The sequence below is a fragment of the Puntigrus tetrazona genome, chromosome 6 (assembly GCF_018831695.1).
Source record: "Puntigrus tetrazona isolate hp1 chromosome 6, ASM1883169v1, whole genome shotgun sequence".
In the NCBI taxonomy this organism is placed as follows: Eukaryota; Metazoa; Chordata; class Actinopteri; order Cypriniformes; family Cyprinidae; genus Puntigrus; species Puntigrus tetrazona.
In genome coordinates this window covers 8,294,341-8,311,780 of record NC_056704.1, presented here as the reverse complement: position 1 = coordinate 8,311,780, position 17,440 = coordinate 8,294,341, and the positions used below count along the sequence as shown (strand labels likewise).

At 39.7% G+C, this 17,440-nt stretch overlaps 1 protein-coding gene across 2 annotated transcripts; it reads left to right on the top strand.

Moving 5' to 3' along the window:
• Positions 1 to 6,193: 6,193 nt before the first annotated feature.
• On the top strand, positions 6,194 to 16,481 carry mtmr14 (myotubularin related protein 14). 2 transcript variants are annotated; one of them, XM_043241638.1, is made up of 19 exons: positions 6,194 to 6,902; positions 7,890 to 8,038; positions 8,865 to 8,973; positions 9,326 to 9,401; positions 10,274 to 10,334; positions 10,517 to 10,639; positions 11,045 to 11,118; positions 11,211 to 11,281; positions 11,379 to 11,453; positions 11,553 to 11,619; positions 11,705 to 11,790; positions 11,931 to 12,007; positions 12,444 to 12,480; positions 12,609 to 12,679; positions 13,539 to 13,597; positions 13,708 to 13,840; positions 14,090 to 14,284; positions 14,372 to 14,530; positions 14,873 to 16,481. In XM_043241638.1, the coding sequence occupies exons 1-19, from the start codon at positions 6,819 to 6,821 to the stop codon at positions 15,051 to 15,053; spliced, it is 1,887 nt and encodes a 628-aa protein (XP_043097573.1). In that variant the 5' UTR covers positions 6,194 to 6,818; the 3' UTR covers positions 15,054 to 16,481. The 2 variants fall into 2 exon arrangements, with proteins under 2 accessions (XP_043097573.1, XP_043097572.1); XM_043241637.1 differs by having other exon boundaries at positions 14,078 to 14,284.
• The last annotated feature ends 959 nt before the right edge of the window (positions 16,482 to 17,440 follow it).

Below are 17,440 nucleotides of genomic sequence, written 5' to 3'. Positions count from 1 at the left end.
CTGTAACTCAAATCACCTGTAACTGGAAAAATGTGAATTTCACCATTCTATTCAGTTCCTGGACCACATCATCTATGCCAAGGGTATACAAATTGACTAGAAGAAAGTGGATGAAGTGGGCTTCAGTAACTTCTAGCACCACTTTGTTGCAAACTTTAGCACCTTATCAGCTCCTCTCACCTCTCCTCTGTGCAAAAAGGTCAACAGCAGCATCAGAACCCTAATCAGGTCAGACGGGCACCCACTGCTCTGCGATTTGTCAACCAGGAACAAAAAAACAAAAAGCTGATGCACTTTCCTAACTCCATGACACTCACCAATCCAACATTCTGTAAGAGCTTAGTCTCCCTCCAGCTGTCTTCATCACTCCCATTCAGTGGACTCTAGATGACCAAGTTACCAAGGCTAGTCTAACTGAACCTGCTCTACTGGGAAGTCCTGACCATTTCTCAAAAACCTGTAACTTTAGTCCCTTAAAAGGACTGGGCTCTACTTTGGAAATATTTGTTTTTCTGACCATACAACAACTGTTTCCAAGGGTTGCCTCCTATGTGAGTAACATCTGGCTACCACCCCAGTTGAATGGGTGAGGAAGATGGAGATGGAGAGAAAGATATTGAAAGAGACTGGATGTTTCATAAGAGAATATTGATATTGCCACCAAAACAACTGGAACCAGTATCTTCCCTGGAGCGAGTACACTCAAAACTCTCTTCACTGGTCCACTACAAGCCTAACACCTTTTCAATGATTCCTCTGCTTTCAGCCACCCCTGTTCCCCTGGGCAGGAGAACTGTCAGAAGTACTAAGAGAGCTAGAGTGTCTGGGACTTAAAACACATCTATCTGCAAAGGGCAGTTAAGAGTCAAAAGAGTCAGCCTCACATTTGCATTGCAGTAAAAATTGACTACCTCCTTGGTCTGAAGGTCTGGCTCTTCACCAGGAACTCCAAGAGAAGTCATTCTAGTGACATTCTATTCTCCATTACCTGTGTAACGAATAGTCAGAGTCAGAGGAATCCATGTGTAGTGTTGTATTATTAAAGGCAGAGTCAGACAGGTAAAGGTCAGAGATTATCAGAGGTTAAAGACAACAGAATACAGCAAAGAGGCTCAGAAATGTCAGCTGTGGTAAGGACAAGACATTGCATTGAATGAGTCTATATTTATCAGGTAGTTGATAATGAACACCTGTGCAGGTGATTAGCGGCTGGTATGGGGTGCCTGGCAAATGAAGTCCGGGGAGAGTTAGTACTCCAGTGAGGGATTGGAGAGAGCCACAGAAGTCGAATTCAGATTCGAGCCATGAGTGTTCCATGTGTCCTCGCTTCTCTGTAGCCAATTGTTCACAGCAGGGATTTCAGACGTTTTACTGGAGCAGGAAAATAATGGAGGCTGGAAGCCAAGCACAGACTGAAAGGGGGTATGGTCAGTGGACCCTGGCATTGTGAGAGTAAGGCTCTGATGCCAGTGTTTGAAGCATCCACTTCAACAATGAATTTGAGGTCCGGACTGGTGTGATGGAGAAAGGGAGCTGTGGTGAACGACTCCCTTAGCACCTGAAATGTCCCTGAAGCTGCTGAGGACCAGGCTAAGTGTCACCTTGAAGTAGATGAGGATGTGGTTGATGTAAATGATAACCCAGCGATTACGCATGTCTACAAATACCTTGTTGGTCTGATTCATGACAACCTGCTTATTATATTCATTTATTTATTTTTTGGGGCGTTTCCCTCAAAGTCCTGTGGACTATTATCCTGTTTCTTCATTGATGTCACTCTGTAGCCATTCTTAAAACTAGTGAGAATGACTAGATATGATACACATCCTAGTCATTCAAGTGGGGCTAAAAGCAATAGCTCCCTACTTTTGTCTACATATCTTTCTGTTGTGTTATTTTTATGATAAGTTAACAGTACTAACTTTTGAGAACTGACTTTATTGACTGTCACAGACAATGTCTGTGAATGTCTCTGCACCACCAACGTTCCTGTCCTGCCTGGGAGAGCCTATCACGCCATTCAACATGTGGTTTTGCATCTTAAAAAATTCTGAATGGCCTGATGCTCAGAAGAAAGCTACACTATTTCATTGTTTAGGCTCTGAGGGTCAACACATTTTTTACGCTCTGCCAGATATATAATGATGTTGTCGTTGCTTTACAAAAGCAATTAATGCCAAAAGTTAACGTTGGTATGACATATATTCCAAAAAAGAGTGCAAGCCCCACATGAAAACATACAACAGTTTGTTGTTGATTTGCATGCATTCGCAGCAAAATGTGACTTTGGCGATAAAGACCCTTGAGCAAGGCACCAAACCACCAACTGCTCCTCATGCGCCGCAGCATTGGCTGCCCACTGCTCAGGGTGTGTGTTCATGGTGTGTGTGTGCACTTTGGACAGGTTAAATGTAGAGCACAATTCAATGGGAAAGGCAATGGAAAAGGGGCGGAGGGGCCAGGTGCAGATGAAGAGGCGAGTCAGGATAGCATCGATGGAGGGAGGAGCCATGGTGGAAATGGGACAGATGACACTAGGTGACCGACTGATGGAGCCTGAACCAATGGACAAGGAACCCAGGATTGAGCCAAAGAGATGGAGCACTGAGAGCCTGGAACTGGAACTGGAACTGGTACGACTGAGGATGAAGGTGGAGCCGAAAGGGAAGGAGGAGCCTGACAGAGCCAGAGGGACAGGCTGACAACGCAAAGTCAGTGTAGTGGAGTCGCATATCTTGGAGCCAATCACAAGCAGGTGTCTCCAATGCATCAGCTAAAGCCACATTTTTTGTTGTGGATAAAGGAATTGTTCTGCTGGGCATGGATTTGATTTCTGCCCTGAAACTTCAAATCAGTGGTGATAATTTCTGCACTTCCATCATGGCCACCAATACCACACCTGTGGATGATACATAAATAGGATGTGTAAAGAGCTTTGTCCACAAAGTAAAAATTGAAACCTGTGACACCTGTGCATCAGAAATTGCTACGCTTACAGCTACAAGCTCATGTGTCAGCTGAATTAAACTGCAGAAAGCTGGTGTGATTGAATGTGTGGATGATTCCTCATGGGTGTCTCCTATCACTGTTTCAGGGAAAAAAAACTGGTGGGATACAGATGTGTGCTGATATATGCAAAGTTAACAAAGACGTCATTACTGACTGCTATCCCTTACCACACATTCATGAAAAGCTTAAAAGACTCAGAGGTGCCAGTCTTTTATTCTATCAATTTTGTTAATGCATACTGTCACCTTTCCCTGCACAAAGATAGTAGAGATATTACAGCTTTCTTCAGCCATGATGGCCTATTCAGATTTTGTAGGCTTCTTTATGGCCTGGCGTCGGTGCCCTCTGCTTTTCAAAAGATGATGGCCACCATCCTGTAGGGAGTGCCTGTCATCAAAAAAGATCTGGATGAACTCATTGTGTATGGAGAAATGGTGAAGGAACATGACTTGACCCTTAGTACTGTGTTGCAGAAATGTAAAGAGTCAGGGCTAGTGCTGAATGAGAAAAAATGCAACTTTAGACTTCACTGCTGTTTCTGAAACACAATCAATGCTAAGGGCATCTTACCTGACGAGGAGCATCTGGATGCTGTCTTTAAAGCTCAACCTCCATCAGATGCAGCATCTCTGCATTACTTCCTAGGCTTAGTGTCATTGTACTCTTTGTACTATTTCTTTCTGGATTTACAACAGTCATTGCCTCAACGCATGAGTTTGTTAAAGACAAGGGACTGTTTGCTTGGATGCTTGCTGCTTAAAACAGCTTTGAGTAGATTAAATGGATGCTTGTGTCCAGTCCTGCTCTTGCCATTTATGACCCCACATTTCATTCCGTTATTTCAACATATGCAAGTCACTATGGGTTGGGGTGGAGTGTTCACCCAAAAACAATCGAGCGCAAAAAGAAAAAACAGTTGCTTTCTTTCCCGCAATATTCACTGATGCTGAAAAAAAACATCTATAGTAGAAAAGGAAGTCCTGGCACGTGTGTGGTTGACAGAGAAATGGCAAAAATACCCATGGGGCCATCATTTTACATTCAGCACAGACCGCCTTACTAACCACATAAGGAATGGGAAGAACCAGAAGGAGAAGCGTGTCTGCTTTGTTTTGATTACAATGTTGTCTATTGGCCTCGTTCCCTGAATCACACGGGAGACTGCTTGTATCATCTTCTCATATCTGCACCTGCTGATTTTTCTGCTGAAACGGAGCCTGACATTGTTGCATTTATTTCCTCAACATTGTGATGTTTCACAATTTCCGTGGCTGTAACTGCTTGTTCTGCTTGTCCTGAACTGGAGACACTACGACACTACGAGCAAATCACACGTGGCCTCTGGGCATTCACAAATCATTAGAACATGCATCATACTTGAGTGCCAAAAGTGAGAACAAAAACAAACTTTCAAACAGATTTGAAATGGCTGCATGTAAAGCACTATCTGAAAGCTCTTTAGGGAGAAGGATTGTCTTCTTTTACACACTGAGAGCAAGTACATGATTATGAGTGCTCCGGTAACAAACGTGTTTGCATGGATATAGTGTTGAGATTCACTCCCACGAATGGGATATGATGGTTGGTTGATGAGCACACATTTGTGGCTGCTCAGCATCCTCTCTGAATGAGTCAAGAGCAGCCAATCTTCTAGATAATTCAGAACACGTGCTTAGCTCAAAGACGCAAAGACAACAGCTTTTATACACTTTCTTATAGCATAGCTAGAGAAACACAGAAGACAAAGAATCTGAATTGGTAAGTTCTCGTTCTCCACAACAGACAAGCCAGAAGGCTCCAACACTCTTCAATGGCTTTGATGTAGGGGATAGCCACGATCCATCAGAGATGAAGATCTCGGAAATCTCTGCATGCTCTTCAGGAAAAAGGAAGCAGTCCAGCTGGGGAAACCATTTTTCCAGCCGGTAATACTATGGTGACAAGTCAAGCCACCTTTATTTATATACCGCTTTTAACAATACTGATTGTGTCAAAGCGCTTAACAATATCAAATTGGAGAATAGAGTGTCGGTAATGTATAATAACAAGTTTAAACACTCAATTTTCAGTTAAAGGCATTATCATTCATTATTGAATTTAGAGATGTTATTGCCTATCTTAGTTTAGTTTAAGTAGTATCTGTGCAGTCCAACCTCAGTTCCTCCACTGCCTTTAAATTCATAGTGGTTCCTCATTGGTGTAAACAAGGGAGTCCCCAGCATCAATGTGGATAGATGCAGAGTCCCCCATTGGGCTGTTAGATCAAACCAGATTCAGCACATACCCCAGAGGGAGGGTAGCTCAGTAGGGGTGGTGGGAGAAGGCTGCAGCAGGTTGGAGGCAGGTGAATCACCAAGCAGAAGAGCTATCCTAATCCGGAGGACCCTAATGACATTGCAGTGAGGACACAACCAGTCTGTGATATGTCTGTGATTAGTTACACTACTCTTTTGACATTTTCTAGCAAGCAAACACAAATGACCAAATCTGTTTTGCCAATAGCAAAGTACGAAGCTGGTACGATTTGGTGCGGGTGGGGAATAATTTACCAAACAAGGTATGGGTATATAGTTATATTTAAAGAAAATATTTTCATTGGAATTTTAATTTTATATATGATGAATTTTGATTATTAAAGGCGAACTTTTAAGGGAAACAATTGGTGACTGCAGGACTTTATTTTTGAACACTTGAACAACAACTTCAGTTTTGTTCAGTACAATAACAACGAAAGGTCTAAAAAACGATAAAAACATGCATACATATAGCTAGTGAAAGAAAAAACACAAAACAATTTAAAAAGTTTTATCATCAGCCAAGCGATTTATTAAAATGCTTCCTCCTTGCAGCTTCAGCTCCTAATTTAATAAAATGAAACAATCCCAATCTTATCCAAAATAAAAACTAGGTGGTAAAATAAATTAATGTTGCAGAGTTGCTTCTACCTACATAGTTCTCATGATGTTACAACTATCTAAATAAATACAAGGGTAAAATTAAGATAAAAAATGATTAAATATATGCTTATGTCTAATGAAACCAGATTTATTTTCATCACTTGCTGAATCTAATACTAATGTAAAACTTTCAGTCTAACGTCAAAAGCAAGACGGCTCTCTGCTGAAATGGCAGACAACGCAGCTTGACGTCATCTTTCAGGAAGTATCGATCACATGATCCCTTCAGTTTCCTGTTTACTACTGGCCCTGGTTAAAGTTCCTTATATACGTCCAACACGGATATATTTCATTGCAACATTACAAACCGCTCTATTGTATCCCCTTAGCTCACAGCCGATCGTTCGGGCGTCGTAAATAACACTAAATGTTTGGTCTCCAGATCGAAATCAAGTCGATTATAAAAACCCAAGGATAAAAAGACGCAAGGATAAGAAGTCGTCCGATTGGTGGCAAGGTGTTGAGATTTTGTGGGATGCGGTGTTTTGACGCGAGTGCTGGGAAAGAAAAGACACGCCGAAGCAGAGCTTTTATCATAAATGAATTGCACAACTCTTTCTTTTTGCTGACTGGAGAAATAAAAGCGGCGAGAAGTCTTGACGTCTTCCTCGTGACGTCTAGTACCGCGGGTAACGGGCTATTTTGATCACCAGTACTGTGGAGGGGAACCATCCCGCCAGGACCCTGAACTCGGGACGCGCCACCCGCTCCGGCCCCGGCGCCTTAAAGCGGGCGGTGAGGAACAAGCTCGCTCTGAAGGGATGGCCTGGAGGATCCTCTCGGCCCCAGGGAGCTGCGCTGTTTAGTGAAGGGCGGGTTCGGATCGAGCAGAAGGCGGGGGACGGCTCGATCATGGCTAGCCGGAGCGAGGAGATAACCGATCTGATCTATGTGTTTTCTAAGAGTCAGTACAGAGCGAAGGAGGTCACCCCGTCGGTAAGACCGAAAACACCACACATCAGTCATTCCCTTCCCATAATTCAAAGCAAGCGTTAAGTAGGTCAATGACGTAAAAAGGTGACAAAGTGTAGTTTCAAACACGTGCCAGATTTGCATTCTTGTTGGTTTAACGTCATTTGAAAATGCACATTTGTCAATTATCAGTATATGATTGGCATAAATAAAGTTTGTAAATGAATACAGAAATAATAATAATAATAAACGAGTTCATTAATGATTTTGAAAATTGCATGTGATGTAAGAAAAAAAGCAATTTCTTATTATTGTTACACAATAAGGTTTTCATAATTAAGCATTTTTCTGGAAGCAGCTCATAAGACTTTAAGGAACTTACAAAGGGAAATTGATTTCATACATCACGAGTCTTTCTTTCCAAAGTCACAGATTGAGCAGAGAAAAAATGAATGCATCTTAGACATTACATTTTTTATGAGTATTCAAGATGACGCTGGTGTTCTCATGCTTCACCAAAGTAGTTACAACTAACCCTCAACCGTAAAGGCTGATTTATTTAAGTGTACCACTTTAAAACTGTACATCCTGGCTATATGGACCACAGTACTGTGATTGGGCCACAGTTGTGATAGTATAGTAACTAAAAGGCCATTCATTGACTGCCCTTCAAACACACAATTGCAGAAGTATAAATGCAAACAGCCAATTAGACGTTACTAAAACAGTCTGACTTTCAGGTTCGAACTCGCATTGTCTGCACGAGCACCGTAGCTCAGTGCTGTGGTTAACGTTAGGTGTTGTCTCAGACCTGCTTGTATTCCGAGGTGATGAAAGTCCAGGGAAATAATGCAGGTTGTGTCAAAATGACACAACCGTTCTTATATTTCACGCGCAGTAGTTGTTAAACTGGTTGGACAGTTTTAACTGATTTGTACGCTCACGCAGAGAGTGCGACGGCATCACAATAGTCACAGTGGTAATGTTGTGTTGTTTTCTATGTATTTGTAGGTAGAGAGAATAGAGAAGCGCTATTTGGAGCTGTTTGAGCGGGACTACAAGTACAGTGTCATCCACAACACCAATGGAGACGTGTGTGGTCACTACCCACGGAAGATTGTGTTTCTGGAGTATGAATCTTCAGACAATAATAAAGAGAGGTAAAAACATTGGTGTCTTTTTAAAGTTTAGAAAAAATGGCATCAATTTTTTCATTTAAATGGTATGTGTGCCACTAGTTTCAGTATGCTCCACAAAATTAAGAACATAAAAATTTAAATGTTAATTCCTAGGTTTGTTGCATTTTTTGCAAGCAATTATTCACTTAAGGTATTTCAGTATTTATCCTGTTGAGGGTTATGTGAGGGAACAACCGTAATGTTGAGATGTATAGCCTGTTAACACTACTTGTATTATTAAATATACTAATTAACTGAAATGAATTAATGATTTAAAATCATTTTAAATGGCTCGATCAGAGCAGCACTGATCACCCAGATACCATTTGGAAAATGTTAAGATAATGAATGTGATGAAATTGTGTCAGAATTGGGAGATAAGCTCACGATCAGGATCTTGATTCTGAGATTCTACAGTTCCATTATAGTAGCGTTCAATCAGATGTTAAAACAAAGATACGGAACGTGGCCTATGTATTTTGATTCATCACTCACTACATTGTAATTACCTTACTGTACATCACTGCTGTAGAAATATTGATTAATGTAACTACATTGCTTATTTTCTTGATAGTGATGTCATGTCTGCAGTTAAGAACATTGTGAGAAGACTGCATGGTTTTGTAACTTCAGGATAATATCTCTAAATGAAATACCTAAGACGTACCTTTTTGTTATAATGTTGACATTGTACCTGTTTTTCTTATGAATTGTTCTGTTGAATGTCCATGTGGGCAAAGTTCTTGGCTGATTGTATATTGATAAATTGCTCTCACCAGTGCATTGTAAATTTCAATCTTTTGTTCAGCTTTGAGAGTACAGTGCAGATCAGTAGGTTGCAGGATCTGGTGAACCGCAGCAAGATGGCTCGCTGTAGAGGGAGATTTGTCTGTCCAGTCATCCTCTACAATGGAAAGGTAACTATTTTCTTGAATCAACTGGGAAATGTTCGGTGAACAATTTTTGGATCACCCGATAATTTCTGTTGCAATAGGCTTCTATGTTATAGTTGTAGGACATGCCCCTGCTAGACATTTGGTTAGTTGACAAATCATAGTGTCAATAACAGATAGAATCTTTTCTCGTGAAATCTTTAGTACTGAAGTGTTGAGTTCTGGACTGTCAGCCTTTAAATTTGAAGGTTGGTATAAATTACTAGGAGCTGCTTACAAGCTTCTAAACTCCTCTGTAGTTAGTTTTATCAGGGGCCTGTGTTTCTGGTTGTGTTCTGTTGACCTTAAACTGTTTTGTTTTTCTCCTTTATTTTAGCATGTGTGTCGATCATCCACGCTAGCAGGTTGGGGCGAACTTTATGGACGCACTGGATACAACTACATTTTTTCAGGTACGCAATCGCAGTTAGCTACTACAAGCTGCATCAGCATCAGAATTTGACGGATAATAATTTGACGCAGCGTGCTGCAAGGAGCTGTAAATACAATAATGTTTCGTGACGTTTTCCCAACATTAGAAAACTAGACGTGACAAGTTTGAGTGACAACGTCGAATTTCCAGAAGAGCAAGAAACAAACAACCAAATGATCCCTGTACCGAATGCTGTTCATGCTATTCATGTCACCCTTGAGATCTCTACATGACACTTAACTCAAGTCACTTTGTGTTTTAAATATGGAAGCCCCCTTGCACACTGCAGTTTAGGGTCAAATGATATCTAGTTATAGTTCAAACAGAGTGAATATACTGTTTTGCTTTCTGGAAATGTTCCCTAACACATACCCATATATCAAAATGTAAATCTGGAAAAATAAATAAACTTCTGCTACTCAAGTCCTAGTCTTCCTCAACATTTACATCCATTTAAGACATGTCATGACATTGCCATGGTCCTGGTGTCATCAAATCTCATTTGGCCAGTTAAAACCATTAATCCAAGACAGGTGTTTTGTGGGAAGTTGGAACTATCTGGTAGTTTCTAGTAAACCTAAAGACTTTAAATAGTCGGTTCAGGTGTATTAAATTAGGGTTTAAACTGTGCAGGATGGTGGCCGTCCAGGAGCGGGTTTGGACAGATATTACAAGATAGCATTTTAAATTGTGTTGTTAATTGGTTAAACTACATCCATTGTTTAATACCTCGAAAGAGTTATTGTGGCATTTCTAACATGGTCTGAACTTCGTCATTCTGTGGGGCAGTTTAGATGTAGCTGTGCACGTTATTTGTTGGATTGCATTAGGTTTCATCTTAAACTATTGCAGGGGGTTCAGATGACACCTTTGGTGATGCTGAAGAGGTTCTGGAGGATGACTGTGCAGTTCGGTAAGATAAGATGGCAAGGAACACAATCTTACAGCCGAAATGTTTCAATTGTATGGACAGTTAGTTTTAACAATGGTTCTGGCATGCTCTTGTGAATCGTGACATAACTGATTTGTGTGTGTTTTGTAATAAAATATTTGTCTTCTAATGGTCCTATTCTGGTCTTTTTTGTCACTTTACAGGAATAATGATTCCCAGTTATTTGATAAGGTTAGGGGCTCTGACATTAAGCTGTTGAAGTATTTGTCTGTACGCTACATCTGTGACCTCATGGTAGAGAATAAGAAGGTCAAGTTTGGTCTCAAGTGAGTGAACTTTGTTCCATTGATGTTAGTGATGTCCCATTCTCTGGTTTTTTTGTAAACGATGTGTCATGTATTATGTAGTAAATTATGTGTCATACATTCTTTGACTCAAATCCAGAGCCAATATCAGGATCTAAGACCAGACAGTCATAATTTTTTAACATAGCAATGTTATTTTCATTTATGTTCTTGTAAATGTAAGAGACTAACAGATACTTCTCATAAAATATAACTTCTGCCACAAATTGGATGTGCACCTTTTTCTTTTTGGCATGTGTGTCTTATTAAAGACATCAGCAATGACTGCCTCTCGTATGCTGGACAACTTCGTACTAGTGAGATTATCATTTTTCTTTGTTTCTCAATGATCTCTTAATTTATTTGCAATTTTGTGTTTGTCTCCAGTGTGACTTCCTCAGAAAAGGTGGACAAGGCCCAACGCTATGCTGACTTCACCCTACTCTCTGTGCCTTATCCAGGTAAAGATCTTCTTTATGCTGATATCTTATTCAATGGCAGTTATCATCACAGTGTAGCTGTAATATTAGTTGTCTCGTGCGCTTCTTTTCAGGATGTGAATTCTTCAGGGAATATAAAGACAGAGATTACACAGCAGAAGGGCTCGTCTTCAACTGGAATCAGGTCCTTGCACAAACACAAAAAATGCTCAAAAGAAATGGTTTCGCTCTACGGCTGTTCTTTCGCTGACCATCACTTCTGATTGTATGTGTGTGTATAGGACTATGTGGATGCTCCTTTAACAATCCCTGCTTGTTTTACAAAAAACCTCAACATCAACTGGAGTGAATATCAGGTACTCAGCGTCTCTTATAAATGTAAAGAATCCTGGATGCCCTGTTTAAATATAATTTAACCTGACTTATTCTGTAATTGTTGTCCTCATCTTTTTCAGTCATGGGACCTGGTGCAGCAGACTCAGAACTACCTGAAACTGCTTCTACACATCATCAACTCTGATGGTAAGTAACTGCACGTTCACACACGTCTGCAACAACCTGTAGAGCGTTTCACTAGGATAACTGTTTGTTGTGTTGTGACCTACAGATGAGAACGGTTTGCTGGTGCACTGTATATCAGGCTGGGACAGGACACCTCTCTTTGTATCTCTGCTCAGACTTTCTTTGTGGGCGGTAAGTATTAATTCCTGTGTCTCTCATTACATATGTCCTCATTTTATACCTTTATTCACTCATGTTGCTAAATATCCTCGCCTCGTCTCCGTTCCCCTTCCCTTTCTTTACCTTTCTTTGTGTTCACTTCCTTTTTACAGGACGGTGCCATTCATGCCAGTCTGGAGCCGTCTGAGATCCTTTACCTGACTATCGCATATGACTGGTTTCTTTTTGGGTTAGTCTCGTTTCTATTTCATTTACACATTCATAGACAATAATGTAGCTATATTAAAAATAAAAAAGGTCCGATGTTAAAAATGGTTGTTTTCTCACATTCATGAACATTCTCATTCTCTTCGCACTTTTTTGACTGGCGCATGAAGCCCAAGTATGTGACCTGCAGTCTTCCATGTGACTTTGTTAACAGCATTATAGCTTTAGAATAATTTTGATTGATTTGAGCGCCTTGATTAATTTTGATTAGCAGTTTTTGAGCTATAAGTAATAAGCACAAAACATATCTGCTGAGTCTTTCAGATCTTGTTTTATAACGTAAATACATTTGCTAAAGGTAGTCTGAAGGACAAAAAATAAAAATATGTCTGCAGAAAGTGATGCTCTGCCATTATTAGATATACAACAAATAAATTTTTAATTTTGTCCTTTTCTAGTCACATGCTGCCTGATCGGCTCTCTAAGGGGGAGGAGGTGAGACTTCATATATTTAATACCTATGCAAAGAATGTTTTTTTTTTTTTATTTGTACACCTCCCAGACAGATTGTTCATGTGTCCGTTATATAAATTAAATTTGATTTTTGATATTTTCTCTCCTAGATTTTCTTTTTCTGCTTCAATTTTCTGAAGCATATTGTTTGTGACACATTTTCAGTCATAAAAAAACAAAGGTAAGCTATCTGACTTAAGAGATTGTATTTATTTTTCTTTATAAATGGTGCAATCATCCATCATTTTTACCACAGGCCACTTCTCACCTCTGTTCTGAAATGTGTAAGCATAAAGATAAAAATATGAAGCAATATGAACTTTTTCTCGTAACTTACTAGTTCTAAAATTATAAGATGATCTCTTATTCTTTGCTGTAAACAGAAACAAATGATGCCCACTGTTATATTCTACTTATATTCAGCAATAATAACCTGCAGCCTTTTTTTTAAATTTAGCATTTTATTTCATCTTTAATTAACTATTAAACATTTCATGCAGTACTTTTACCAAATGTTTCTAGTTTTTTTTTTTGTTTTTTTTTAAACCTCAACATTTATTTTAAAACTCAATATTCTTTTGAGCATTAGATCAGTAATTCACAATTTGGCAACAAAGCATTTTGTTGTGTAACATTTAAGTGTTTGTCTCAGACTCAACAGCCTTATATTATTTGAAATACTAACTTTTGTCAATGTACATCTCGATTACAAGCTTCTCACACCAAGAAAAATGTTTCCCGAGGCAATCAGTTCATTTTTACAAACTAGTCATTGGATTTTTGCCAAAGTTTTGGTGTCCAAGGGTCAATAATCATCAAAGATATGTTGAACTTTGAATTCGGTGGGACTTCTGCTGGACCATCAGTCGATATAAGCATGGCCTAATAACCCTAAAACATAAAGTTTTTACTAAAAATGTTATGTTTGAGATTTGCAAATAGGGCACAAAAATCATATATGCTAAATTTCTCAGTGACCCAAATGTTTGCAGCCTGTAACTGTATTAATGTCTGTTTTTTGTTTTTTTTTACTTTAATAGAAGAAAAAATTCTCAATTTAAAGATGCTGACTTCACAGTCGATGACCTCTGCCAGTTAAGTACGTTTTATCTTCTAAATTAAAATAAGGGATTCAGTGATTTATTCTGACTACAGTAGTAAAGCAGACCTTTCTTTCTTTCTTTCTTTCTTTCTCTCCTTCTCTCTCAGAGCCCAGAGATCGGGGTAGTGTAACAAGTTTGAGTAGTGATTTCTCTCTCATCACAGAAGATACATCTGCTCCCTCCAGTCTACAAGCAGAAGCTGCAGACCTGATCACCACTGGACCACAGGCTTCTAATGGGTGAGGCTTACAAGCACCTATAATATCACTCTATGTCCTGTTACTGTCTGAATCAGTCAGGTAGCCAGATGGAGATGGAGGTCACGAATGGATCTCGTGCACACTGGCCAGTCTTAAGACACTTGCAACCTGTCCTTAGCCACAGAAAGTGTCCCTGTCGTTAATTTCACTCTCTTGTTCACAGTTTTATGGATTGTTTTGTATGGTTGCCGTTTTAAATGATGTTGACGTATGTAGTGTTTATCAAAGGAGGAAAGGCATACCATTGTCTGCTCATTCTGTGCACTGGAACCGACCAATCACGTCGGAGGAGCGAACACCGAATTTAATGACGGAGGCCAGTCCTCTGGGGTCCTTTAAGTCCTCGAGCTCTTCTTCATCCAACCACTCAGATCAAAATGTTACTCGGACGGGAAGCACCCCGTTAGCTGTACCAGGAAGGAGGCGAGTACTTAGGAAGTTCATTTTGTAGTGGTTTTGTGTGTTTATCAATCATGTTTTTAATGTTTTATGTCTCTTTCGGAATCTCAGGCCAGTGGTTGAATATGCTCGGTCAGGCTCCTCGCTGTCCACAGATTATGGCAGTTGGCAAATTGTGTCAGGATGTGGGAGCATCCACGATCTTCCCCCAGTGCCCTCAGAGTCTCCTCTTCCATTCAGCTTCCAGGATGAGGGTCCCAGCGGACGAATGTGAGTCTCATACATGCTCCGACCCCATCCGAACTCATTCACCGCTTTCCTGTTGTATTCTTGTAATCTGACAATAAAACCGAGACCGAATGAGTATGATGAGTACGAGTATGAATGTTGATTAGTCATGATTATCCCTAAAGGAATGTGCCGCATTCACCAGAACAAATAAAATCTATATTTTTTAAATGTATGACATTAAGGCTGAAGAATGTTTTTAGATTATGTTGTCCATGTTGCCGTCAGTGGACATCCATGGCCCATGCCCAAGCAGAAGTTTGAAATTAGCCGTTCCCAATGGAAAAGTGCCCAAGCAACATTTTTGTTCTCTTTTCTTTGTAGGTGCACATTTGTACCTGAAAGGCAAGTGAGGTTGGAGGCGGTGAGGGAGCTGTTCCTTGCAGCCTACAGCTCTACAGTGGGACTCAAGTCATCGGCTCCAAGCCCTTCTGGTGCCATCTCAGGCCTGCTGGAGCAGTTTGCCCGTGGGGTCGGCCTTCGTGGCACTAATGCCATTATCTGAGCCTTCCGTCGTTGTGCCCATGGATTTCACTCAACTTACACACCCTCAGGACTTTTCGTGTCATCTCTTTTGTTTCTCATCCGCATCTTGATGTGACACCATAGCTGCCACATCAGGAGTAGCTAATTTATTGGTTCAGCTGTACAGTGTATTTTTTCATACCCTCTCCACAGCTCCTCTCTTCTCACCCTTATTCTCTGGTTTCACTTATTCCAGTGCAATTCTCTATCTGCAGAAAGGAAAAGTGCCAAATCTAAATACAGGGCTACATTAAACTGACTGTTTTTACTTTGACTTTTTGTTCTCTACAGACCAAATAATACAGTACGTCCATTTGTTTTCTAATTTAGATTTTAATTTGAGCTGTTTATCGTCTTACTTTTTTTTGCTTGTTGCACATTTGTACTGTAATAGGGAAGAATAGAGAGGGGCAGAAAAGGGAACGCTTAAAAGTATACTTCTTGGGACAAAAAGGTCATTGTAATTGAGAAAGAATGATTTATTCACCCATTTTAATGGCTTGTTTGATTTTAGCTGCTGACTGTCTTCTACGCCTAAAGACATCTCTCTTGAAATATTTGTAATTATCGACAGCTTTTTAGACCTTCAGGATCTGGACCTAAAGACAGTCGGTTGTTTAGTGGTAGTTTTAGAAATGGCAGGAGTTTGGGCCGTGGTTGTGAAAGACAATGACAATTGTCCTTTTAATTAACACCTTTTTGAATAATTTAATAAGCTTGTTATGAATCTAGTTCATTTTTGACTTCTCTTGATTTTTAAACCGTATCATTCAAGTACACAAAATTGTAAAGATTAATTTAATCAGAGCTAATCTATACAGAGCAACAGTTCATGTCATGCACTCACTTTTTCTTAAGTTGTTATAGTTATTAGACAATTTTTTTTTTGTGAATGGTTTGGGGTAAATGCCTCAAAAAGACTGATTTGCCTTGGCAGTAGAGATTGATGAATGGCTATAAGACAAGCACTTGAATTCAAGGATTGAAACATGGTATTTGAAGTATTTTTGACATAAAACCATGGTGGCCTCTTTACCTCAGGGCCTTTTATTGTGCCTTTTGTTCTTAAGGAGACAATTCTGTTTTCATGCAAAGTCGTATTATCATGCTTTTAGATTTAAAACCATGCCTTGATATGTATCCGTTTCTCTTTTTGTTTGTTTGTGTCAGAAACAACATCTATGTGTACTGTAGCAGCTTCTGGTGTTGACTTAAATCAGACTTAAATCGTTGAAGATGAACTACTTGTCAAATCATGTGTGATTATTGAATTTTTTTTGAATGAATGAATCACAGAGCGAAGCACAACAGTCACAGATCTGTTATAAGTACACTTAAAAAGGTTGTAACATCCCGGTGATTATTTTACAAAAGTGGCATAAAGATATAATTAAACATCCTTACAATACAACCGCCTTTAACTCATTTATACTGTGGGTAGCGCTGTTGTTGAGTGGATGCTCGCAGGGTACGGTTACATGCTAACGTTAATGTCAGGATCCCCAGGGCATTGCTTTGCATGCTTCCAGACGTCTCGTCCACATGTTACGTGAGAACAGTTCAAACAAAAAGCCTGAGTGGTCATTGGTCAATGGTCTTAGCCAACGCCACGTAACCCTCTAATAAAAAAGTCTAGTGGGGTGAAATTGAGCGGTTGTTGCTTTGAAACGGCATTTGAGATCGTTGGTTGAACTGGAGAAAGACCCAAACATGCTCAATTGAACTACAGTAAAAAGAATGTAATATGTGTAACAGTAGCTTCCTGTTACAAAGGCTGTTCTATAACTTAGTTACATGATAAATACATTTTAAGTACAATGGCTACTACTGAGTACCTGATTGGGTAATTACTCTGTATTATGACGCCTTAAAATAAAGCGTTACCCCATGCGGTTTCCTACTGACTGGGCATTTACAGAAAGAAAAAAACCTAACATGATTCGGTTGAAACACAGTTTCTTTTATTTAGACATGGAGTAGTCAAGTAGTTCTGGTTCCCTGCAAAATCCAGTAGAACTTTTGTATTCTCTTTGGGATTATTGCAGAACGTACACTGCATCCATGTTTGATTCTTACACCCTTTTGTTAATCATCATATAACTTAAATGCAGTTGATAGGACGTTTGTCAATAAATAAAGCACCACTGTCATGTGACCTAAACACCGCCACCACTAAGCTTTTGACAAATATTCCACTACTTATTTAAAATGTACAAGTTGGAAATTTTGAATTAAAATAGTTTGCAAGAGCATCAACTTATTCTAATAACCCTACAGGAGTGATACAAAATTAGGTGCCACTTTATATTAGGTGGCCTACGTAATTACATCAAAAAAGTACAGTGTTTTCATGTTGTATTACAAAAC